General features: G+C 46.0%; 1 protein-coding gene across 14 annotated transcripts in view; it reads left to right on the forward strand.

Annotated features, from left to right (window-relative positions):
• Positions 1–27,401, forward strand: part of NFASC (neurofascin) — a 687,691-nt gene that overhangs the window by 450,672 nt on the left and 209,618 nt on the right. For all 14 annotated transcript variants that reach the window (XM_069633119.1, XM_069633129.1, XM_069633127.1 and 11 more), the window contains 6 exons: positions 793–924; positions 1,276–1,419; positions 21,770–21,881; positions 22,057–22,223; positions 23,444–23,591; positions 23,796–23,920. In XM_069633119.1, the coding sequence (XP_069489220.1) occupies positions 793–924; positions 1,276–1,419; positions 21,770–21,881; positions 22,057–22,223; positions 23,444–23,591; positions 23,796–23,920 (828 nt within the window). The remainder of the gene's footprint in view (positions 1–792; positions 925–1,275; positions 1,420–21,769; positions 21,882–22,056; positions 22,224–23,443; positions 23,592–23,795; positions 23,921–27,401) is intronic.

Raw genomic sequence — 27,401 nt, forward strand, 5'->3', positions numbered from 1 at the left:
TTAAAAAGGATTTTAAATTGCCTGCTACTGCTACCCAAATCCTCATGAATTACAATCTTCCCATAATGATATGGTAGGTTTTTTATGACACGCTTAATACCCAGAGGTTTCTAAGCGCGGAACCGGGGATTGAACCTGTGTTCCTCCGTGTTGTCTTGCTTCCAAGGCGAGCACGTTTCCCCTGAGCCATCCTCCCGAGACATAAGTCAAATGGAAGCAGCACTAAACATGGCAGCAAGTTCAGGTTACTTGCCATGTTGTCACTTGTTCTAGGAAACCCTTATCCCCTTTACCCCCTTCATCTCCATCCACCCCCATCAATCCCTCTGTCCAGATAAACTCACGTATTTGGCGCCTGCTCTCCCATGTGGTGGACGGTGGGGCTTTCAGCCGTCCGTGCATGCATGCATGACAGGCGACTCTCTCTTTTATTTTCTATTTTTATTTTTTCATTGCAAAGAATGTTTTGGTACATTACAGAGCAGCCATGACACCGACATGAGCCTGGAGGAAGGGGACCATTCACATCCAATACACAAGTTGTTCAATTAGGGAGTCTAGAATCTAGAAGTTTCCACTCAGCTACATGCACTTAGCTCATAGTGGTCACAAGCATACCGCCAGCAACTGCGTGATTAATATAAATTCAAACATAGGAGGCCCCTTACCATTCTGGGCCCATCAAACTTGGTTTGACCACACTTAGCCTCCAAGCTAACTCTGACATTGCGACATCGGGTGTGATGTGATTTTTAATTTTTGCCATGTGTGTGTTCTTGCCTTTCGTTGAAGCTGCCCCTTACTGGTTGGATGAACCCAAGAATCTTGTGCTGTCTCCGGGTGACAACGGCAGGCTGGTGTGTCGTGCCCTTGGGAATCCCAAGCCAACCATCCAGTGGATGATGAATGGAGAGCCCATTGAGTGTAAGTATGGGGGGGGATCAGGTCTGGCCTTAGGGCTGCGCACCATTACCTGCTCATGAATACATAGCATTTAGCTGTCTCTGTAATGATGCCGAAGTGAGATAAGCATCACTGGCCGCTAGCTCTGGGGGGGTGTTTGGTGTATGTGGGTGTATATCAGTACACAGTGCTGCATCTATAACAAATAAATGGTAGTTTAAACATCTCCATTATGTTCTCTCTGGCCTGAAAATAAGTCTTTACTGACAGATCTGCCTTTAAGATTTGAGTGAGTGACTAGCATGAGCATTTCACAGAGCGAGCAGCAAGAAGGTGATCGACTTCTCACTTTCTCTCTTTTTTTGTGAACAGCTGCCTCGCCCAGTCATAACCACGAAATCACGGACGACACCATCATCTTCCGAGAGGTGCACAGTGGTAACAGCGCTGTGTACCAATGCAATGCCTCCAATGAGCACGGCTATCTGCTTGCCAATGCCTTCGTCAGCATCCTAGGTAAGGAGAGGTGACTTGGTGGTACCGGGAGGGAAGGACATTCAGGGGGGCATGTAGAGAGGAAACACTCCATTACTCCAAGGAGGAGAGGACTGTTGGAGGCTGCTTAGAGGTTTTTCGGAACCTCTAACCCACTGAACTCTATCTCAGACCAGACTGACCCATCCATCATGGTAGAAATGTACAATAAAGTGATGCTTGCATCTCTTGACGTCATTCCACCTTTGAAGATTAGAAAGAGTAAACCCCGCCAACACCTAAACACTTGGTTCTCGCCACATCTGAAAGCAATTAGACAAGAGAAATGGCTATGCGAAAAAATCTGAAGATCAGACCCTTCAAACCTTGACAAGAACAACCTGAATAAACTAGCCGCCCTCTAGAAAAATGAAATTATCCTAGCCAAACAAACTTCCTACAACGCCCGAATCTCCCAAGCCAAATCAAATACCAAAGAAGTGTTTGCCATCCTCAAAGAGGTAGAATCACCAAGACAAGCTCCCGACTCCTGTCTTAAGGACAAAAATTGGTGTACAAGTATACAAAATACTTCGGCCAACAGGATAACAACTCTCCAGGTGAAGATTAACAATAAAAAAAGACACCCTCACTGCCTCTAGGTCTGGCACTGATACCACTATCTCCAAGTTTGGTACGAATACCACTCCACTACTCCAGACCACCCAGACTCCACCCACACCACTGACCCCGTGCTTACACTTTCACAAAGTATCCATCAAAGAAGTCGAAAAAGTTATTCTTACCCTCAAACCGTCTAATTGTCATGGTGACCCATGCCCAGCTCAAATCATAAAAGATGCTGCCCGCGAGCTTTCTCCCTTCATCACTAAACTTATAAACGCCTCATTCACATCTGGCACTATACCTAGCAACTTGAAACATTCCTGGGTCCTCCCCCTCCTTAAAAAACAAACCCTTGACCCAGCTATCCCCACTAATTACCGCCCTATAACCACAGTGCCATTCCTTCTCAAAATCTTGGATAGAATAGCATATCTACAAATCCAGCATCATCTGGAACAAAACCACCTACTAGGAGTTCGACAGTCTGGCTTCAGACCTCAACACGGTACTGAGACTGCCCTCATAGACCTCAAGGCACAAATAGACGCACTAAGAGACAAAGGCAAGACAGCACTCTTGCCATTCCTCGATCTCTCAGCCGTGTTTGACTTGGTAGACCACTCGATACTCTGCAACCACTTGTATTCCGCGGCCTGTTTCTCTCAGGGGGCAGTCACCTGGATCCAGTCCTTCCTTGATAACAGGACAATGCGAGTCTTCTCTCCTCTGACAGCTGCGGACCCCGCACCCATATCGTGCAGTGTACCCCAGGGCTCCTGCGTATCTCCTACTCTGTACAACATCTTCACAAAGCCCCTTTTTCGATGATCTAGACGGTCTAGGTATCACCTACACGAATTACGCCGATGATACACAGATCCTCATCCCGCTGACGGGAGATTATGACAAGGATTTGGCCTTTGTGAACAGAGTGTACGTCATCATCCAGGCATGGTTGGCTTCTCACGGTCTATGCCTGAATGATGAAAAAACAGAACTCCTCATTCTAGGTACCCCATCCAACATCAAAATACAAGGTCCAAACTACTCATCATTCATAATTGACAACAACAACATCACTGTGGCTAAGGTAGTCAAAACCCTCGGCTTCAACATAGACTCCACGCTCACCTTCAGCAAACAAGTAAATGCTATGGCCTCAGCTACATCCTACTCTTGCAAGCTAATCAGAGCAGCTAAGCCCTTTCTCTCACCTAACAATTCCATCACGTTAGCGAGAGCCCTCATCTTATCCAAATTGGACTATTGCAATGTCCTCTATATAGGCAGCAACAAATACATTACGTCCAAAATTCAGACCCTTCAGAACAATGCCTTAAGAGCTGCCCTAAGCTTCCCTAAAAATGCCCATATTTCTGACCTCAGGAGATCCGTCAATTGGCTCTCTACGAAAGACAAGATCCTCCTTAAAACGGCATCTCTGACACACAAATGCCTCAACCAATCAGCCCCACAATACCTCTCAGCTAGATTTACTAGACAAACTGCCTCTCGCCCCCTAAGAAAAGTCAACTCTAACCTTCTATCAGTACCCAGATTTAAGCGCACTAAATCTGGGGGGAGCAGCTTCCCCGTTAAAGCAGCACAATATTGGAACTCCCTCCCCCCTGCCTTAAGGGAAGATTTACCCTACATACAATTCAGATCTAGTCTCATTCACTGGCTAAAGGAACAGGACGTTTGACCTTACCTCACAGACAACCTCCTAGCTTTTATTGTATATATGTGGCCTCACTGCTTTTGTTAAATACATGTGTCTCACACTTATTCTTTGTACTCATTTTATTTATTGTATAATACCTATCCACCTGCCAGTTGTTCGGGTACATAGCATTGTAACCAGAGCTGTACTTACATTTCATGTCATCTGTGTAACATAAGCTTAACAACCCTCTTTATGCCTTCGCGCCCTAATACCTTTGGGTCTGGTGCGCAATATAAATAATAAAAACAAACAAACATACACTACTGGTGTAGGGTTCTGAAAAGCCCAAATCTCACTTGGTAACGAGAACCGGCAGTAAGTCTTAGACTAAGAGGACCAAGGGTTTGGTGTAAAGTACAATTAACAAACATAAGAGATGGTGAAGCAATAGATTCTCCACACAAGTGAGTCTAGAAACACAGTTGCACTACGTCCAAGCACTAAAAGGTAAGTAAAACCATATACACACATTTACAATTGCAGTTCTGTTTCCAAATATGGGACGCACAGTGCTTTGTAGAATGTTGACAGTTTCTTTCAGTAGCAACATTATTGCAATTACCTTATGCAGGTGAAAGAGACGTTAGAAGAAATCATCATAGGCCTTATAATGGTTTTATGGAATGTCTTTCAAAGCGACCAATCTGTGTAACGTCCTGCCCAAAGACCTCCATACAGAAGAAGAAGCCTACTGTAAGGGTTCAGGAGTAAGACTCGGACAAAGTAATCAGTTTCGATATAAATGTGGTGTTTTATTGATAAGATAAAAATAAGAAGGGTTGCGGGAAACCTATCTGTCCCTCCCTAATCATAAGAGGGGTTTCCCTGCCTCAACAAAACTAAAGACCGCCTGTGCCAGAATGTCAAACAAAAGCGTGTTCTCCAGCCTGTGTTTAAGAATCCTAAACTGACCCTTACACTCAAAACTCAGTATAATGTGCAAAAGGGGATTCTGGTAAGATATGCACTCGTAGGTTTCTTTAAATTGTCAATGTAAAGTTCTTAAGGTGCAGAAAAGAAATTAAATAAAAGTTCTAATAGAGAAAGGGGGCCTCCCTTCCCTTATGATTTCTGTGATCCTTCACTGTATATCCAGCACTTCCGGATAAACGTCCATAATGTCCCACTCCTTCACTTAAAATGATGGAGTTTCTCCCCTACATTTCGGTCTCCTCCCATTATTTCACTCCACATTTTCAAGGAAGACAGCTTCTCCCCTTGAGCTCCTCTAAATTGTATACTTCCACAGTTTTTAGGATAACTCATTCTGTTTTCCACTTTCAATACTTTAACATCTTTCCACTTCACCCAAGGGGAATGAGTCTTGCCTTTTGAATTCCTTGACTGGTTATACTTACTTCCACAATTCAACTATACTTAAGGAGCGTGACTTTTCCTTTGCGTTTCCCTTAAGCACACATTTCATTACAATGTTCCATTTTTCATACTCTGTCCTTGTTCTATCCGTGGTATACTCTCCTGCCATGGTATTTGTGACTTTCTTATTGATCCTTAAAATGAGTATGATTCCGCCCTTACTTCTCGGCTCACTCCTGGTTTACTTTTCTCACTCCTGGTTTACTCTACTGCCAGGATATCACTTCACTTTCTTATGCCTTCTTTACTCTTCTGCCGGGATATTACTTCACTTCCTTTTCTTACTCTTGGTTTACTCTCCTGCCAGGATATCACTTCACTTCCTTTTATCTTCCTCTCTCGGGTGTGAGTCCCAGACTCACTGTCTACCAGGTGCACTAAACTACCAGTGCTTTTCCTTCTCCATTCAATCTTTCTTTCATCCATGTGACAATGTTTTTCCAATAATGGGTTACTGATCCCCTTTTGACAAAGAAGTTTGTTTCTGTTTGAATTCCTCTTTTCATGTGTTAGGTCTCTGACCCCCTCTCAACAATATTCAGATGTTTATCAAATCTTCCTCTCAAGCATTGGGTCTCCGACACTGTTTCAAAATGTATTTATCCCTTCTTTAAAATTCTGGATTAACGCCCCTTTTTTAACAATGTTCTCATCCGTGTCAGTTTCTCTAATATATTTATTTGGGCTCTCCTGCATTATCACTGCGACGCAGCATTTGCTTTCCTGTACCGCAGTAAACCCATTCGTTCTTCCTGGGCTTACCGGGCAACTTTGGTGGTTGTCGCATCTCTTCTGCTTCTTTCCTGGTTTGCTGTCTAGGCGTGCGTCCTGTCAGCCGGTCAGCTCCTGCTTTGCTTTCCTTCGCTCCGGGTGGCTCCAGCTGCCAATTGTCATCAAGCGGTAAGCTTCTTTCGGCACAGTCTCCCTGCACAGCATTTCTTACAATTGGCTCGTCTCTGGCATCTCGACCGGCCTCAGATGAGTTGCAAAGAGCTTCTGACTCTGCCTCTCTCTCAGATCCCGGTCAGCTGTGGCAGTTTTAAACTTCCGGGAATTGTTCCATATTTTCCAAAGACTCGAACAAAGCGTTTGCTTTTGGTCATCTTCATTGCTCCATCCCATCCCTCTTCCTCGTCTCAGTTATTGAAATGGGGTGATTGGTTGGGAAAACTTAGGAAATCAGTATCTAGATCACCATAGGCCATACAGGTATGTTGTAAAGGTACATGGGTGTCATGTGGACTTACGGCTGCACTGTTATTTTGGTTCAGTGTTTTCGTTATTCTGTGGAGTTGGTCTTCCCCTTTGTGGTCCTCCCGCAGGTAGCCACCCCTGGGTCAGAGCCAGGTAGCTTCTGCCTTTCCATGACCATGTATGAGAAGCTTACCTCCATAGAATTAGTGACAATATTGTTAGATTTGTCACACAACCCTTCGGAAAACCTCTAACTCCGCTTATTTTTTTTACTGAGTTCATCATCAGGCCAGCACCATACACCTCTTCTCTTCAAACTTACCCTAATAGAAACCCATTGGTCTGGTCAACCAAAGCAGAATCGAACAAATACCTGTGCAACTTCCAACAGACCATCTATTCACCAGCAAGCACGTATTGTCTCCCTCTCAGAGGGCGTCTGATGTATAACTCTTTCAGCCAACTATGTGTACTTCCCTTTTGTCTACTCCCCTCAACTAACCAAGTCGACTCTAAAATCTCCTACGACCTTACATTACACACCCTGCCCAGAAAGTGTTGCGACAGGTGTAGCCCATACCAATACAGCAACATTGTAGTGCTATGTCTGAGCCCCCCTCTTTAGTTATATTTCACTCCTCCACATCAGCGGGTATCGCTACCCAAGACACGTTTACCCTTGCAGATTTTTCTCTCCCCCTTCTGGATAGCGTTTCATAAGTGTCTCTGTTAAAACCCATAGAAAGCAGATAGGCATGCAGGACCCGGGTGCTTTCGACCTACACCCATCAACACTACAGGTTTCTCATTTGCTTCCCCCAATATCCAATAAGAACCCCTCTCTATTTTTATTTGAGAGGCATGGGCAGCAAAGCCAGCAAAAATATGCCGAAAGGCACAATAAAGGGGATGCTTTACTTATTTTATTACTTTGGAAACAGGTGCATTTAAATATATTTAAATCTGAGAAATTTGAGTTTTTTCGAAGTGTCCTCAAAATATGCAACTGGTCTTGTGATGTGATTGTAGGCAAAAGATGGACTCATATGACAATTCAGCAAGATGTTGTTGACCTTTGGTGGAGGCGCACAGGTCCCAAGCCCATGCTTTATCATCTCAATTGGAAAGCTTCTAGTTCTCGTATCACAATTGCCATGGTACTGAATAACCTGTTCAAACCTGAGAAGGTCACAAAAGTGTTGTTGCGGTTAGCCCCAGCTTTGTCAAACTTTCATCTAGGCTTGCTTTCCTGGCCAAGTGTGTTCTGCTCCGGCACGTTTGAGAGTCAAGTTCACCTTCTTCCCGGCTCCAGGTACCAGATGATTAGTACTAAATATTTGCAAGACCTCCTCAAACCTTACAACGGGCATACTTCCATCCTCGCTGACCTACTTTAAAGAAGTTTAAGAATGCTATAAACTTTTTGGTACAATGTACAGCAACACAAGCTGCTTCTGCCCCAGTTCACTCTTCTAATCATTCATTTTTTTAATGTTTTATTTATTTGTGCCTCTGGTAATACAACCTTTGCACATATAAACATTCTTCAAAATATACATGATTATACAAAATTACACTATTAATACATTATAAGCAAAAGTTAGACCATTAAAACCGACATTTCATAAATACATATCAGTTCAAAAAAGTTAAAATAGATGGAAGATGATGCAAACTCTCACAATTGATTAAACAATCATTAAGACCTTATATGCAAGGGGCCCAATTATCCCTTGTTCAATTCTTGTATTTAGGTATTCATGTGTACCCCTGCTAAGGAAATATTGAAACGTCCAAAATAGGTGGGTTTACAAGTTAGATGGTCTGTCCCTGACTCGATTCCATATGTGAAATGTGGCAGATGTAACCACAAGCGATTCAATGCCATATAAGGCACTCCAGAACTGGTCTGAGGCATGGTTTAAAAATGTTCCGTAGCCTTTCTTATTGAACTCCTCCAGTGGGCCACAGTTCATAAGAACATGTCTCGCCATTTCCACGTCCTTTCTACAGATCCGCTCCTCTATCGGGATACCTGTCCATGCTCTCATATTACTAAATACGGGGAGAAGTTATACTCCTAAGTATATGATAACGCATATCAGAGGGGGGTGGGGGGGAGTGGGACGCAGTGATGTACTTTCGAGGGCTGTCGTTAAAACCACCCTGGTGCGTATATCTTTCGTACTGGGGCTTAGCCGCAAGATCTGTGAAAGAGTTGATACAGTCTTATTCTGCTGGTTTTTTTGCCAAACCGCAGAGGTGGGACTCAATCAGGCTGGATGGTATATGTGAAACACTGATTGCACGGAGGTGGTGAACTACTGTGCGGTCAAGGACTGAGAACCAAGTGCTGAGAGACCGCCTTTCCTGATGTAGCATGACAGCCCTCAGCAGCTGATCGTTAGTTTCATATGAGAATTTAATATTGGCCCACAGTCTACAAGCCGGCATTTTGCAGTGGGCTATTAAGGATGTTAAACCAAGTTCTAATCTAACTGCCTCTACCGGCGTGGCACAAGGTAATCCAAGTAAGGATCATAATATTTTTCTCTGAAGGGGCTGCAGCCAATTCATGGTGTTTTCCGGATAGGCCTCTAAGGCATATATTCTAGCCGGTACCACTGCAATCTTGTAAGCTCGAACCATCGCCTCGATTGAGCCTCCACCAAACCTTTTAATGACCTTTCGCAGGGCCAACCATTTCTTCCAAGCTTTAGTTTTAATGCTGGTAGAAAGCAGTTTGCATGCCCGATCGTTGGATAGCAATATTCCCCCATACTTGTATGAAGTCACCTGCTCTATTTGGAAGTCACCTACTCGCCAAACAGAACTGTTGGTCTTTGTTGGCTGCTTACCAAAAATAAGAATCTTGGTCTTGGCTATATTGATAATCAGCCCATTGTCCGCAGCATATTGGTACAGGCTATTTCTAGTACGCTGAAGGCCAATTGGGGTTCTGGATAGCAGGACCATATCGTCTGCATAAGTGTGACAGTGAAGTGGCTTAGGACCATATGAGGGCGGGTGACTATTAGACTCCTTTTCCAAATAGCTAGGAAAGTCTGAAACATAAAGGTTATATAGCAGGGGGGCTAATGGGCAACCCTGTTTCAGCCCCTTGTTAGTAGAGAGGTATTCCGATAATTTGCCCCTTTGAGATAGGCTAATTCTTATTGTTGTGTCAGAGTACAGCTTCTTCAGGAAGTACAAGAGTGATTGATGGGTCAATACCCCAATCACTAAGCTTCCTCCAAAGTCTGCTCCGACTAACTGAATCAAAAACATGTATAGTCAACAAAGAAAAAAACATAGAGGCAAGGCTCCTTGTAATGCCAGCCATCAGATATCAGGGTCTGCATGACCCAGATAGGGTGGGAAGTGCTGTGATTTTTCTTAAATTATGTTAGGAAATAGTGAAACCGTCCCATCCCAGTGGCCGAAGTAGTCAGCCTCCCCAATAGTATTGAAAACATTTTGGAGGAGCTATCCAGCATAGCTAACAAGCGAAAAATGACAGGTAATGTCCCGGGGGCAATGACGTATAGACAGGAACCAAACCTGATTGCCTCCAAGAATCAGGAATATTGCAGATCTCGACAACGTGAGAAAAAAAGAGAGACTGGACTTCAGCCCACAGAGCAGGGTCTTCTTTAAATACTACATTACTCAGGCCATCTGGTCCTGTGCCCCCTGAAGAGATAATTACTGCCCCTAGATTAAGGCATTGCCATACCCATGTGTCTTTTATTGGTTGGATTTCAGTCGAACCCGGGCCCTCCCCATCTTCCCAATAAGTGCTCTTTATGTGCGACGCTCAGGACTCCCCTGAGACAGCAATGATCTCATTAGTAGCAGAGCCGGCCACCACGGAGTGAATTATGTCCCAGAATTTCTTAGTATAATTAGAATAAGTCTGTTGATGTGATTCCAGCTGGCACTAGCTGAGCTCCGTCGGTGGTTGGCCAGCCAGGATTTATATCGTTTTAGGATACGTTGGTTTTCCAACCTCCTCTCAGCCCAGTCAAGACCCACTAGTTTATGGAGCAGTCTAAGCTCTCTATTTCGTTCCCTTTTCTTTTTTGCAATTGCAATATCAGATGGTCCCAAATGGACAACCCTAGGTTTGAAGCAGAGGTGTCTGGAGGTGGCGGGACCAAATGATCTAATTAAACCCGTCAGTTGGCAATCATTAGAAGTCATCATCTGGGCTCAGGATTTATCTGAGCGTGCAATTGTATGGTTACATTTCTTAATCTTTGTAGTTGTCCAACAAAGGCGGTTGCCCTGTATGTTTACTTCTTGGTTATGCTCAAGTATATCCACTCTGGTGGAGCCCACTGAGAGTGATATAGTAAGGATGGCATGATCACTCAAGTGGGTTGGTAATATTTCTCCCACTGGATTATTCTGTAGCATGGCATCGTTTATGAAGATAAAATCAATGCTGCACGAGTGCGTGCCATTTGACCACGTGGGTATGAAACCACCCCCAGGTGGAATGAGACGATTGACATCAAATTCCGAAAACATGCCACACCATTCATTCGCATTAGAAGGAATGAGAGCACGCCCCTCTCCCTTAGCAGCCAGGCAGTCTGTATTAAAATCCCCGGCCACAATGATTTTACTCTTGGGAAATCGGGCTGTCCATTCTCTTAGGCAGTCCTTGACTGCCCCCATTTCAAAGTACAGCCGCCATCAGGAGGGTCATACAGTGTATTTAGAAGGGGGGGGCGTTTGTCAAACGGGGGGAACAACAGGGACCCACTGAGGGGATTGGGGTAGGACTAGCTGCCCGAAAAATGTTTCACGCCATACAATATCCCCATACATAGGCCACCTTTTGAGCGACCCGCGATAGGGGTCTTAGAAAGGCTGAACAACAGGATATACCCATCCAGGTCAAACCTACTGGTTATACAGGTCTCCTGCAACAAGAAAATGTTAGCCTTCCTTAATTTAGCAGTCCCCTCTGGATTAACCAGACAGGAGCTGTTCCAGGAAATCATACTAAAGAGACTTAAGTAATTGCTTGGTGGAAGAAATGTTCTGCCAGATTCCCAACACACGTCCTTCTTTCCCATGGGGAACCTTTTTGGAAGGATAGCGCTGGCGACCACTCTGGTGGCTCTTTGGTCTTTATTCGTTGTTATATGGTTGGAAAATTGCCACTTCAAACCCCAGCCCAGCCAAATCCTCAGGGCAAACAGCTGGAGAAGCCATGTGCGGTTGAGAAAAAGGCTTGAGTCTGTGGGATGTTTCTCCACTATTTTTACAAACCTCGAGCATGACACAAAATTGTCTGGCAGCTTGGCTGGCACTGCTGCCTCTATGCGCTGTTGCAGCTGTTCAACGTGTGCCAACCAGCGCTGAGAACTATCGTTGCCACTGTTGTTGGAATGCACCCAATCAGGACTGTGGCTGGGATTTGTGTAGGAAAGGCTGGGTTAGCTGATCAGTGCCTGTCGGCCTCCTATTTTCCTGCATCCAATTAACCACAGGAGGGTACCTCTTTCTAGCCTCGCTAGTCAGCACTTGGCCGGGGCCTTTAGGTGAAACCAAACATCCGCTCTCACTGTTCTGTTTGTTTGATGGTATTAGTAGAGCAGCAGGGGTCTCGGTGTGCGATGTTGTGCCTGGATTATCCATGTTTACCTTATTGTGACGGTCTTGCTCCGGCTGCCTTTGCAGCTGATTTCCCTTCTGGCCATCCCCTTTTGTTACCGTGGCCCATCCATCAAGGGGGCGATGGAGCCGAACCTGCCTTGGTGATCCATCACCCGTGTCCCTTGTGATGGTATAAAAGCCTGAGACTGATGGCAGAAGTCATGGAGGGTTTGGGCTATTGGTAAAAGCAGGAGATTGAAAGCTAGATGACGGCCGTGCCACACATGTACACGAGGAAGGGGAATGGCTTTATGATCGTTGATGTGTATCAAGTCCGATGGACTATTTAACATAGACATTTCAGTGCATAATGCTTCGAGGGCGTGGTCCTCAGAGGGGGCCACAATGTTCACTGTGCCCTTGGTGCTATTTGCCGTTGCGGGAAGGTGGCACGGTTTGTGCCCCCTAGGCTTTGGCGGCAGATCACTGGCTTTAGAAGGTGGTTGCCCAGTAGTTCTTACTGGGGCTTGACCACCTATTTTGGTGGGTGCCAGGCTCTTTTTTCGTTGTAATTGTTCACCTACAATGATCCGCTGCATCATAATTTCAAGAAGCATTTGTGTATTTGATTATCAGCCAACTTAGTGACTAATAACAAGAGGGGTTCCAGTTGAGCTTCCATGGACTGCATGGTGAAAAACGTTGCCCTCATCCTTACCATGGTTAAGAACGTCACTTACTGATGTAGGCGTTCCAAATTCAGAGTCTTCATTGATGCTACTAAGAGTAGTTGCCGATTCATCCAGGTCTGGAGTATCAGATAGATTTGTGGCTTGAGTAAGTGCTTGCGCCGGAGCTTCCAGAGCCAGTGATTTCCTTCTAATATTTTCACAAATGTTTAGAAAGGAACCATTATGGTCTATCGTGAAGGAAGTAACCAAGCAGGATGGCTGGATCACAACGTCGATGGGGTTCCTTTGTGGGCAAACGGCAGGTGGCAGGACATTCAGGATATCATTGGACGCTGGGAGGGGGGCCTGTACATTGCAGAAGTAGCCTTTGATTTTAAGTTGTTATCCCGGAAACGTACCGGAAAATGTCACCCTAATTTGTGCGCCCCTGAAGTCACTGCGACTTTGGGGGCGCACAATACTGACTCCCATCACTGCACCCGAGCAGAGTGGGGGTTGCAGGGGTGCCCCCCCTCTCCTTGGGGTCAGTACCCGGAGTTAGGAGTTGCAGAGATATCCCTCGTTTACCATTGTGGTAAGCGGGGGACAAGAAAGTAAAAAGAAAAGAAAAAAACCCTGCAGTGTCAGCTCTGACCGACGTTAGTGGGAGAAACTGATGCCGCAGGGATAGCGGGGTGTAGGCAGCACACACAGAAGTGTGCCGCCGTAAAGGTAAGTGGGGTGGGTGGGGGGACAAGAGGGGTCGGGAAGGGGAATGCAGGCCTGGGGATGCCGGCTAAGTGATCTATCTGATCGCTGCGCCATAATTGCCATCAACATTTTTGTCGGTGCAGTTACGTGCGGCACATTGATCACATAGATTCATTTTCTCTGCCCCATTATGTCCCTTTTGCCTTTCTTTGCGCGTGGTGGTCCAAGTTTTCCCCGTGCATGTGGGAGGGGGGCTGTGTCCCCTCTTCCCTCTGAGCGCCAGCGTGCTTCTCAAGCAGTATCTGTTTTTCATGAGCCCGTCAGAGTTCGCAAGAGAGGCTGAGCAAGAGGAGAGTAGGGAGCGTGCAGTAGTAGACGGCGAAGTGCAGGGAAGAGAAGTGAAGAGCACAAGGCAACCTCCCGTGCTGAATACAAGTTTCTGCAGCTTAAATTATCTGGAGCACACATTTGCACACCCTCTTACTGTAAAGTGCTGCACAATCCCACCTATCGGCCAGACATTCGGGCACGCTTACTTGTGGGGTGGGGGGATCATGACCACAGCTCCCACAGTCACTACTCAGACCCGCGCCGCCGACCCCTTAAGCCACTCCTTTCGCTCACCTGCTTGCTGGTCTCTGTAATATCTCTGATTGAATGAAGAGGACAGCACCCCTCTCTGCCACTAACTGCTACCAACTGCAGAGACTGCAGACAGCGCTTCTCCTCTTCCTCCACATATGCTGATTTGCTTGCTCTGGGTCAAGAATCAGCAATATCAAGGTACACATTATTCATTTCCTCTAACCTTGAGGACAAGGATGTTAGGATTCCTCTCTGCCTCTGTGTTCAGGGAGTGGGAGTAGTCTACTTGCAACTTGCCAACTGTATAACTCTGAAGTCCACCAGACTCACCTAGTGGTAAACGTAGCAGAGCAGCTACGGCAGCACTCTCAGTAGAGGAGCAGGGTGGCTAACAGCACAGTAAAAACTTCCTAGCATTAAATAATGCCAGGCAAGGCCCTAGTTTATCTATGAAGTGCAGAATAAAAGGTAGAGTAGATTAACGGGTAACTTAGATAGGTTAATTGGTTGAGTTTGCATCATCCAGGACCTTCAGACCAAGTTTAACCGAGTAGGGTTAGAGTGTCCCAAAAACAGTGTTTAGGTCACACAGGGTGACACTGGGTAGTATACGGGGACTGACCTGTGTGTGAATACATCGGACTCCTTCATTTCAAGGGATTAAACTCTGATTCTCCTTTCCCTGACACAGGGGCCCTCACACCATCCCCATGTGCAGCTGGGGTACTGGGCATAAGGAGAAGGGATAAGCACCCCTATTATAGCAAGTATCTTCTGGGGCTGTATGACCCGGCAAGGAGAGGGACACTGTGAATATTTAACCGCCTCCAGGTAGTACATGGCTATGGTCTGAAGGCCATCTTTCTTGGTCCACAGAGGTGTCAGAAACCTGACTTGGTCACAATATATTTCTTTTCCGTCCTGGCTCTCCCTCCTTCCCAACTGGTTGGGTTTGCCTTTATCCACAGGCCACCCGGAAAAAGCTGGCTACAAAAGATAACTGTCACTTTAAGAAAGTTGAAGATGCTGGGGCTACGTCACGCTTGTGTCTCTCCGAGCGTAAGCCCCACACCTCTCCCCTATGTCACCAACGTTTCACACCCAGTTCCTGTTTTTCCACCAATTGGGCATGTTGGAATTTGCTGTGCTCGTGACTCGCCCCCCCCCCCTTTTTGGGGCGTTCTCTTGGCTGTCCATCCCTTTTTTTCAGTGATTGGTTTACCTTTTCTTTTTATTTAAAACACGGTGCCCCCCTCTGACGTATGATATGCGACAGATTCAAGCAGTGCATCCGTTTTAGGAAGCAATTCTCAGTGGCTGATCCCTGTCATGCCTGCGTTTGATGCCTGGGTATCCATCTCCCGGTGAGAATGTGTTTTTTGCTGTCAAATTCACTGAGTTCTCTGTGTAGTCGTCTTCCTTTCATGTCACAGCTGGAACCTGTACCGAATGCGACCGTGGGATTCATACGGACCAAGAAGGAGGACGACATTGGTAAGATGGGGACCGTACCTACAGGTGAGGTATGTGTTTGGGCACCTGCCCTCGATACCCATGTGAATACCGCCTCCTCAGCTATGGGGTCTTCACAGGACCGTTAAGGGGAACCCTCTGGCGCTTACACCTGAGAGTACCTCTGGGTGGGAAAACACTAGTACCTCCTGGTAGGAAAACATTAGTACTTTCAGGTGGGAAAGGGTCTGAAAGGATCCACCCGGTACCAGGAGATTTGTTCACCCCTGACAAAACTGTTAGGATACTGGGGAAAGCCTCATCTGCCTTGGTTTCAGGCAAGGTTTCTTTAGAAGAGGTGCAAGCCTCCAGGTGTGACTCGGTACCAGCCGATTCCCCTGTCGCTGCTTCAGCCAAATTGGCTTCTGCAGTTAAATCTTCCAGTACTTCGGTCCCGAAAGAAAACAATCCTGCCTCGGTTTCCACGGTTGAGTCTTCATACTGCTCGGTACCGAAGAAGGCGCACAGGACCTCTCACAAGAGACATAAACATTCTCATTTGAGATCCAGCCAGCACTGGCTTCTCCAAGGAAGCACAAGCAGAAGAGATTGTCCGTTGACAAACTCTCAGCTTCGGTACCAGAAGCTCAAAACAATCGTATCAGTCTTATTTCTGACTGTGAAGAATTGGATTCTTCTAAATATTTCACAGTTCCTCCTGTGAGAGAAAATACATCAGAAATGTTGCCATAATTTTCTCCTCGGTTTGAAGACATTTTTAGCAGATCCAGTTCATATTCCAACAACTCAATCGGGACCACAATTGGTTTTAACAAATATTCAAGTACCCAGACCAGTGGTATTCAACATTTATAATCTAACTCATCAGACTTCCAGGATTGACTCTTCAACATCCCTTTTCAAAATGGAAGAGTCCCAATCTGATCCATCAGACATAGGAAATTATATTACCAATACAGTTCTCAAGACTATGCTGTCTGAGCCTTTTTTGGAAGTTTTGGCACAACACATTAAAGACAAGATGTCTCCTGTTGTGCTGCCTCAGGGAGTTGATCCCATAGAACCAGCTCCTTCTCCAGCTCCTGTTTCAGTAGAATGTGACGACATCACTCCTTCTCCTAAGAAGCAGAACGTGTCCAAGGACACGGACACTGATTCAGATGATAACATTGCGTCTACTTCTCCTTCTAAGGTGTTCCATGTCATTGGGGCAATGGCCATGCAGGCCCTAGAAATCATACCTAAAGATAAGCCTGAGACTGCCTTCTCAGCAATCTAAAACCCTCCTTGCAATGGAATTGTCAGTCAAGTATCAGGCATTGGCTCGGTGGGAAAAACCTCACTCTGACCCTCACATCTCAAAATCTTTTTACACCAAGTACAGGGTGCCTGAAGAGGAACCTTTTGTGCTTATAGGAAATCTTCCTGCACAATCTGCCATGGTTTCATTGTCCGTAGGTACTAAGGTCACTTCTCCTTCTTCTGTTCTAGATAAGCACTCTAAGGATTGGGAAGCTCAGGGAAGAAAATCCTGTGCTGAAGTTTCACTTCAACTTCGACAAGTTAACACTGCTACTGTGTTAGCAGGCTTCGATATCCCAAACTGGGAGAATCTGGAACTATTCACTGATCTTCTTCCTTAGTAGGCTGCAGAGGACGAGTTTGCTTTCTGGGTTTCAGAAGGAAGGGAGGCAGCCATCCAACCGCTGCAGGTTGTTAAGGATCTAACTAACATCAAGCAAGAGCAATCGCAGACGCCGTCTGCATCCATAGACACGCTTACTTAGCAGCCTCTTCTCTGCACCAAGACATCCAGGAAAAGCTTTCAGACCTTCCCTTTGATGGTGAAACGCTTTTTGATCCCTCCATGGATAAGGTCCTTCAAAAATGCAAAGCCAGCGTCACTGCAGCTAAATCCCTTAGTACTATCTCTGTGAAACAAACTTATCACCAAAATGTCCAATCATTCAAGCCACGTGCGCAAGGAAATAGTGGTTCATCCACTACATCCTGCTATTCTACCAAAAAGAGAAGGTACAAGTCAAAGTCGGCGGTCACCCCGTCTTCAGCCTCTACTCAAGAACAAAAGAAATCTTTTTGACCGCCAATGTACATTTCATGAGCTCCGATTACTGTCAAAGAGCATACATCCCCGTTAGCAGGAAGGATTTCCTATTTTCTTCCTCAATGGGAAAACATCACCAAGAAGGATTGGGTTTTGAATATCATCCGCCACGGCTTCCCCTTAGCTCTTCCTGCTACTCTTCCATCTTCTCCCCCATGGTTCCAAAAGTCATCACCGAAACTTCTAGTAGAGATTCAAAAACCTCTTCCATTGGGAGCAATAGAATGGGTTCCAGTGGAAGAGTTGGGTAAGGGGTTCTACTTCCGTTATTTTATAGTCCCAAAGAAGACGGGCAGGATTCGCCCAATTCTAGATCTTACTGATCTGAACCAGTTTCTACTGATTGAGACTTTCCACATGGTCACTATGCCTCAGATTCTTACTTCTCTCCGACTCCCCGTTTGGATAGCATCCATAGATCTAGAAGATGCCTTTTTCCATATCCCCATCTTCAAGGAACACCACCAATATCTGAGGTTCACCATGGGGAAGTCTCATTACCAGTACACTATCCTCCCGTTCAGGCTCAGTTCAGCCCCCAGGGTCTTCACCAAGGTTCTGGGGGCTGTGGCAGCCCACCTACGGTTGAGGATGGTGCATCTATATCCATACCTGGACGATTGGCTTTAGAAAGCTCAATCTCCCGGCGAATTGCTTTAAAAGATGCAATTAACATGCAACACTCTCTTCAATCTAGGCTTTTCCATAAATGTGGCACAGTCAAAACTCATTCCTTCACAAAGGATTCAGTTTCTGGGAACCATACTGGATACTACTCAAAAGAAAGCCTTTCCACCGCCAGAAAGGGTGGTGGCAATTCAGCAAGTCATCTCTGTATTCAGAGCACACCATTTTCTATCAGCATGGTGGTTCCAAAGACTCTTGGGGCTAATGGCCTATGGCATCAATCTCGTCCCCTATGCAAGGCTTTCCATGAGAACCATTCAGTGTCATCTGGCCAGCAACTGGAACCAACTGCTTGATTCTCAGGATATGAAAATCCACAATCCAGAGTCAGGTTCAAGATTCCCTGACATGGTGGAACTCTCCAGAGAACCTATTGATTGGGTCTCCCTTCTGACCTCCTCACCATCACATTGTAATCACAACAGACTCATCAGAGTACGGGTGGGGAGCCCACTGTCAAGATCTGAACGCCCATGGCCTTTAGTCAGCCCGGGAAAAAGGAGAACACATAAGTATCTTAGAACTAAGGGACATTTTTTACACTCTAAGATAATTTCTTCCCTCCCTTCAAGGAAAGGCGGTCAGAATTCTTACGGACAATACCACTGCAAGGTTTTATGTCAACAAGCAGGGGGAACTTGTTCCCTTCCCCTGTGTCTCCTCGCAGAAGAAGTTTGGTATTGGGCCATGCAAAATCACATTTTCTTGTTGACGTCCCACCTGGAGGCGAAGAAGAACGTCTTAGCAGATAAGCTCAGCAGACTGGACTCAGCTCCACACAAATAGGAGCTGAAGTTATCAGTAGTGAAAGCGATAGGGCCATCCATCAATAGACCTCTTTGCCACTCAGCACAACGCTCTTTGTCCTTAATACTTCACTCCATGGGAGCTGCCCCACAGCTGGATTGGTCAAACGAAGCACTTTGTGCTTTCCCTCCACTCCCCTTGATAAACAAAACATTACTCAAGTTCAGAATATCCCGGAATCTGACAATGATTCTTGTGGCCCTGTCCGGGCCTCGCCAGATCTGATTTCCGGACCTCCTGGAACTAGCAGGGACTTTCAAATTATATCTCCCATTATCGAAAGATCTATTAACTCAACAGAAGGGACAGGTGTTTCACTCCTCCCCTCAATTTCTGAACTTGAAGGCTTGGTTCCTGAAGAACTGACCACTTGCCTACGTTTGTCAGAAAAAAACATAAGATTATATTAGCCTCCAGAAAAGCTTATACAAGCAAGCAATATCGTAATGAATAGCTGTGGTTCTGTCATCGGGCTCTAGACTGCAGTGTTAATCCTCTAAAAGCTTCTATTGATGACGTCTTGTCTTTTATGTCCTATCTGGTATCTACAGTTGTCAAGGTCGACACCTGCAAACATTACTTGTCCACTGTTGGCGCCTATTTGAATAGAGAAAAAAAATCCTTCTGTCTCTCAAATGAAGCTATTCGTAGACACTTTGAAGGCCTTATGCGTTGGCATCCATCTGTCTGCGAGCCTCAACCTCAGTGGGATCTCAACATAGTCCTTTTGGCTCTAATGCACAAACCATTCAAGGCTATGGCATCCTGTGAATTACAGCTTTTAACTCGAAAAATAGCATTTTTAATAGCTATTACATCGGCTAGAAGGATTGGAGAGCGATGAGCTCTTTCTTCAAAAGAATGTTATAAAATTTTCCATAAGGATAAGGTTGTGCTTCGTAAAGTCCTCTCCTTTTTATCAAAAGTGGTTTCCGATTTTCATTTAAATCAGGAAATCTTTAATCCTATCTTTTATCCTAGACCGCATGCGTATATGGCTGACGAAACATTGCATCATCTAAATGTTGCAAGAACTCTTATTTTATTTAGAGAGGTCCACACGTTTAGGAAATCAGACCAGCTCTTCGTTACTCACGGTGGTCCTTCTCCTGGCAATAAGGCAGCTGAAGCGTCTATTGCCAGGTGGGTTGTTTCCTGTATCGCAAAGGCTCAAGGCATGAAGAGGCACACAGCTCTGCAGAGACCTAGGGCTCATTCCATAAGAGCCAATGCAGCCTCAGTAGTCTTTACTAGGCACGCCCCCATCGCAGAAATGTGTAGAGCTTCTACTCTTGCATTTTGCAAGCACTACGCTATGGACACATCTTGTTAGCTTGAATTGCGTATATGCTGTTTCCTCCACCCTTACTCTTTTAAGCCATTTTAGTCTGGTCCCAAGCAGTTTGAAAGGAGAGAGAGCCAGGACAAAAGTGAAACAAAAAATTACCTTCATGGTGATTCAGGTTCCCTTAGTGCAGGCTCTCCCTCCTTCACAAAGCCCACCCAGCCATCCCCTCTTATAAGCATATCCATGAATTCAACGGCAGTGCCGAAACCAGGAACTGGGTGTGGAACGTTGGTGACATAGGTGTGAGGTGTGGGGCTGGCTTGCAGAGGGACAGACGCGTGACGTAGCCCCAGCATTTTCAAGTTTCTTAAAGTGACAGCTATCTTTTGTAGCCAGCTTTTTCCGGCCCGCCTGTGGATGCAGGCGAACCCAACCAGTTGTGAAGGAGGAAGAGCCTGGCCTAAGAGAACCTGAACCACCATAGAGTTAGGCAGCCGTAAATATTCAATACGTATGACTATAATGAAGATACACATTATGGAGTAATAAAAATAAGCCACAAAATGATCCTTCTGTCTGGTTTGCACACTGCAACTTTACCCGCTTTAAACGTAGACCACCATGTGGCTGCCAGCCTTGTTGTGTGAGCGAGGTGGATTTGGCATGTAACCCCACTGGTTCTTGCTGCACTGTTGTCATACTAGAATGCATAACATGCATGACAGTCCACCGTGGCTCTTTCATCTACATATCTGGTGGTAGAAGAGATTTACAGGGTAGGGATCTACTCCATCTAGAGATATCAATGGGCAAGAAATCTACTATGAGTGAGGGGGCCTTTTCATCTTCCTCAGTCTTTCCTCAGAATGCTATTCCCTCTGATCTAAAACAGGATCACACTTTTTTGGGGCGGTTTTCCCAGGGACCTAGAAAGCAGATTTGAAATGTATGGTTTTGGACAGAATTGCTTGGAAATCACTGCTTTTAAAGGTATCTGTTGGGCTGGGGAAGAGGTTTAAGGGAGGGTGAGTCCTCATTGCTACTTTGTGTCTTGCTTTTCTGGTTTTGATGATGATATGTATTTTCATTGTTTGTGTAGTTCTAGTATTTCATGCTAGCCCTGCCTGCTTGAAGCCTGATGCTCTTGATTTCTCAGAGACGAGAACTTGGGTGTTTTCTGAGATGCTTCTCCTAAGATTGGCATATAACCTATCCGTTTGTGCCAATACTATCCTGTGACTTTTAAAGTTGGTAACCACACAATAGAATCAGTCTTACCAGTAAGTAACATTATTTTTTAGTCATCGTGGGAAGGAGTCATTCGTTTTTGTTTTGCTGCTCTGCGGCCACTCAGGTGACCTTTATTGATAGTCACGATAGAAGTCTCTGTACCTGTTTGTCACTGGATGGTATCATGTTGATGATAACCTTTATGAGAAAGCTGCGTGTGTGGCTACCGTGCTCCTAATCTTGTTCATAACAATTGTGTGAACCGTTCTCTCGCTTTCCAGATGTGCCATCTCGAATGCTTTCTCCTCGCAATCAACTCATCAAAGTGATTGAGTACAACCGGACTCGCCTGGACTGCCCTTTCTTTGGTTCGCCCGTCCCTACCTTGCGATGGTAAGTACTGCCCCTTTCATGCTGTCTTTACCTCTGCTCCCTATACCTATACCACCACCCCTAGCACACCCTCATCAACACCCCACCCATATCAAGCACACATCTGTTAAGAGTCCTAATCTCACTCTTCCCTGAAGCATCTTCCTCCTGACCTGTGCCTCTTCCATGTTTCAAGGTTCAAGAATGGTCGAACCAGCAACCTGGACAGTGGAAATTACCGAATCCATGAGAACGGAAGCCTGGAGATCGCAGTCACCCGCAAGGATGACCAAGGAATCTACACTTGTGTGGCTACCAACACTCTGGGGAAGGCGGAAAACCAAGTCACCCTGGAGGTGAAAGGTGAGCATACCTGGAGCTGAGCCCTCCAGTGTACTTGATAGTTTAGAGAGGGCCTATTTACCCAAATATCCCATGCTTGTTTTGTTGGACTTGGCTATGGGTTTCGGTGCCAGTAAAAATGTTTTACTGAGGAACTGTTCTTCTGGTGAATCAAGGACTCCAATGCATTAAAATGAATTAACATATGCAAGAGCAGCCTGGCAACATGAAATATGTGTTGATTTCCTTATATATCCCTTAACATACCCAGATGATGCTCTGACCCAAGAGCAAAGGATTAAGTAGAGCGGTGTCAATGTTAACAGAAGAAAGCAGTGAAATATATGATAGACTAGTGGGAAAAACTGGAAAGGGGAGACATGAGTCCTATATCTTCCTATTAAATGGAGTGACATGTTAAAGTGTGGTGTTTTATGTATTTTCTAAATCTTTGGATGGTTATTGAGATGATAATGGGACATTCCTTAAAAGACGGCGCATCCTCTGTGCCTGGCATGACAGCTAATGAAAGCCTCATATCGGGATCTCCCATTCCTTTTTTGGCATGCGAACATGGATTCATGCATTCGCCTTGGGTAACCCTGCTGCAGTGTTTTGTGAAGAGGGTATGTTCCCCTAACAATGATGTGTCTATGGACCAGGAGTGTCTGCGGCAGTTCCGGGGGCTCCCTTGCTTATGTAATGAGGATTAAGGTTCATTGCTTTTTCATGATGAAATGCAAGGTCTTGTGTATTGAGTGGCTGATCCGTGTGTCGCAGGGTTACAGAGCCAAACGTCCCTCATGTGTGCAGTGAGCGCAGAATAGACTCCCCATCGAGAGACATTGCATGTGCGGATGTCTCGGTCCAGTTGGCAGGTGTTCGTTTGTGACAGCGCTCCTTCGCCATTAGCCTGCATCGCCACTCCTGAGGCCTTTCCTAAAGCTTCATGGGATGAAACATTCTTCTGTAGTTCTTGGGTCGCTGCACTCTTGGGAGAGCAGTTTGTGGGTGATTTCTTAGTGCTGGGCTTCCATAGTTAAGAAGGACTGTCTTATTCCATAGGGGTGTCAACAAGGTTTTCTTTTGGTTACTACTCTAGGCAATGGATGGTGTTAGCTCACACATGTCATCTTCCCCACAAGGTGTCTTGGAGACGGGATGGGGGGATGGAGTGGGTGTCTTCGCACTGAGTCTGTTCTTTAGCAGGTAGACAAATAATGCCCTGTGACTGTGTTCAGACCCCACTAGGATTGTGAATCCACCTGAAGACCTAATCGCCAAGAGAGGGTCTACAGCACGACTTGACTGCCGCGTAAAGCACGATCCAACTCTCAAGCTCACTGTCGTCTGGCAAAAGGATGATGCTCCCTTGTACATTGGCAACAGGTGAGTGCAGCTGGCAGACTTCTGGGGTGCGCATTTCACCCCACACTAATATCCATCACAGGTCCATGGCACGATCACATGTGCGACCTGAGCATTCGCTCAGGTCTTTCCTGGGGCCATCATGCTTTCATATTAGTACTTGCTCCAGACTTTGGCTTGTTCTGAATCTGCACCCCTGACTCGCCACTTGTTTGTTCTTGACAGGATGAAGAAGGACGATGACTCCCTAACCATATATGGTGTGGGCGAAAAAGACCAAGGGGCCTACACCTGCATTGCCAGCACGGAGTTGGACCGCGACTTTGCCAAAGCCTACCTCACTGTGCAGGGTAAGGCATATCCTGTAGTGGTGGGTGGTGGGGTAGAACTTCCAATATCACAGCTGTATGCCTTATAACCAAGTCACATCTGGAGGGTTGAGAGAACATCCAAGAGTGTTAGCCACTGCCTGCAGTATCAGGGCTTGCAGGGTTATGGAGTAACAGGACAGTGCCCAGTCCCGCTAGTGGCCACAGTGGTCATAAACGATCAGCTGGCATGTTAGCATGTCAGTCGTCATTCCAGATCTCCAGGCACATTAGTGGGCCTCGTGCCAAGCAAGGGGCATTAGGACACGTCAGCTGGGCTGATGCCAGGTCAGGCTGATAGACAGATCAGGGCACACTAAAGTAAAAGTAAAAGCTTTGACTGTGTCAAGGGGGTGCAAGGTAGGGCGAGGAGAGAGCTGCCATTCAGAGTGGCACAGGGAGAGTGCAGACCGTGATTTATAATATTTCTTTAATGTCACAATTGGCGTTTAATGTCTGGCTCAAATAGGGCATGCAGTTTGAGTAAATGCATGTTGTTGGTATATTTCTGGGTAACTTATACCGTTGTTTTGTGTAGGCCAAGTGTGCCAGACCTTTGGAGAACACGCAACTTGTGCCTGATGGAAGGATCCGAAAGGCAGTCCATATAAAAGGCCTGCATCAGCATTTTGTGTAATTGTTCAGAATTTGATTAGTTAATGAAACTCTGCCAGAAAAGGAGCACTTAATGCTGCAGACGACCACTGCACTCAAAAGCTATTGGTTAGTGATGATTCAATGTGGTCAGTGGGAGCCAGCGTTCCATTACCTTTGTACAATTATGGACACACACATCCATGCTGATGTTTAATGCTGCAGACGACCACCACACTCAAGAGCTATTGGTTAGTGATGATCCATTGTGGTCAGTGGGAGCCAGCGTTACATTACCTTTGTACAGTTACAGCTGAAGCATCTTATTCAATCTCTCTGTACCTTCTGCCGTGTTCTGTTGAGGATTGTGAATGAGGTATTATGTTCTGTGGCATCATATTGCCCACACAGCAGGTTTTCTTGTTGCCCATATATTCAGCCAACTCCGATATCATTGCCCTAATCCACACAGGCTTTCCTGGTGCCCATATATTCAGCCGACTCAGACATCATTGCCCTAATCCACACAGGCTTTCCTGGTGCCCATATATTCAGCCGACTCAGACATCATTGCCCTAATCCACACAGGCTTTCCTGGTGCCCAGATATTCAGCCGACTCAGACATCATTGCCCTAATCCACACAGGCTTTCCTGGTGGCCATATATTCAGCCGACTCGGACTTCATTCCCCTAATTTACACAGGCTTTCCTGGTGCCCATATATTCAGCCAACTCGGACATCATTGCCCTAATCGACACAGGCTTTCTTGGTGCCCATATATTCAGCCAACTCAGACATCATTGCCCTAATCCACACAGGCTTTCTTGGTGCCCATATATTCAGCCAACTCAGACTTCATTGCCCTAATCCACACAGGGTTTCTTGGTGCCCATATATTCAGCCAACTCAGACATCATTGCCCTAATCCACACAGGCTTTCTTGGTGCCCATATATTCAGCCAACTCAGACATCAGTGCCCTAATCCACACAGGCTTTCTTGGTGCCCATATATTCAGCCAACTCAGACATCAGTGCCCTAATCCACACAGGCTTTCCTGGTGCCCATATATTCAACCGACTCAGACTTCATTCCCCTAATTTACACAGGCTTTCTTGGTGCCCATGTAGTCAGTCGACTCAGTCTTCAGTGCCCTAATCCACACAGGCTTTCCTGGTGCCCATATATTCAGCCAACTCGGACATCATTGCCCTAATCCACACAGGCTTTCTTGGTGCCCATATATTCAGCCAACTCAGACTTCATTGCCCTAATCCACACAGGCTTTCTTGGTGCCCATATATTCAGCCAACTCAGACATCATTGCCCTAATCCACACAGGCTTTCTTGGTGCCCATATATTCAGCCAACTCAGACATCATTGCCCTAATCCACACAGGCTTTCTTGGTTCCCATGTGTTCAGCCGACTCAGACTTCATTCCCCTAATTTACACAGGCTTTCTTGGTGCCCATGTAGTCAGTTGACTCAGTCTTCAGTGCCCTAATCCACACAGGCTTTCTTGGTTCCCATGTATTCAGCCGACTCAGACTTCATTCCCCTAATTCACACAGGCTTTCTTGGTGCCCATATATTCAGCCGAGACTCAGACTTCATTGCCCTAATCCACACAGGCTTTCCTGGTGCCCATATATTCAGCCAACTCGGACATCATTGCCTTAATCGACACAGGCTTTCTTGGTGCCCATATAGTCAGCTGACTCAGACTTAATTGCCCTAATCGACACAGGCTTTCTTGGTGCCCATATATTCAGCCAACTCAGACATCATTGCCCTAATCCACACAGGCTTTCTTGTTGCCCATATAGTCAGTCGACTCAGACATCATTGCCCTAATCCACACAGGTTTTCTTGGTTCCCATGTATTCAGCCGACTCAGACTTCATTGCCCTAATCCACACAGGCTTTCATGGTGCCCATACATTCAGTTGATTCAGACAGTATTGCCCTAATCGGCACAGGCTTTCTTGGTGCCCATATATTCAGCCAACTCAGACATCATTGCCCTAATCCACACAGGCTTTCTTGGTGCCCATATATTCAGCCAACTCAGACATCAGTGCCCTAATCCACACAGGCTTTCTTGGTGCCCATATATTCAGCCAACTCAGACATCAGTGCCCTAATCCACACAGGCTTTCCTGGTGCCCATATATTCAACCGACTCAGACTTCATTCCCCTAATTTACACAGGCTTTCTTGGTGCCCATGTAGTCAGTCGACTCAGTCTTCAGTGCCCTAATCCACACAGGCTTTCCTGGTGCCCATATATTCAGCCAACTCGGACATCATTGCCCTAATCGACACAGGCTTTCTTGGTGCCCATATATTCAGCCAACTCAGACATCATAGCCCTAATCCACACAGGCTTTCTTGGTGCCCATATATTCAGCCAACTCAGACATCAGTGCCCTAATCCACACAGGCTTTCTTGGTGCCCATATATTCAGCCAACTCAGACTTCATTGCCCTAATCCACACAGGCTTTCTTGGTGCCCATATATTCAGCCAACTCAGACATCATTGCCCTAATCCACACAGGCTTTCTTGGTGCCCATATATTCAGCCAACTCAGACATCATTGCCCTAATCCACACAGGCTTTCTTGGTTCCCATGTGTTCAGCCGACTCAGACTTCATTCCCCTAATTTACACAGGCTTTCTTGGTGCCCATGTAGTCAGTCGACTCAGTCTTCAGTGCCCTAATCCACACAGGCTTTCTTGGTTCCCATGTATTCAGCCGACTCAGACTTCATTCCCCTAATTCACACAGGCTTTCTTGGTGCCCATATATTCAGCCGAGACTCAGACTTCATTGCCCTAATCCACACAGGCTTTCCTGGTGCCC

The sequence above is a fragment of the Ambystoma mexicanum genome, chromosome 13, assembly GCF_040938575.1.
Source record: "Ambystoma mexicanum isolate Mex_15411 chromosome 13, UKY_AmexF1_1, whole genome shotgun sequence".
Lineage (NCBI taxonomy): Eukaryota > Metazoa > Chordata > Amphibia > Caudata > Ambystomatidae > Ambystoma > Ambystoma mexicanum.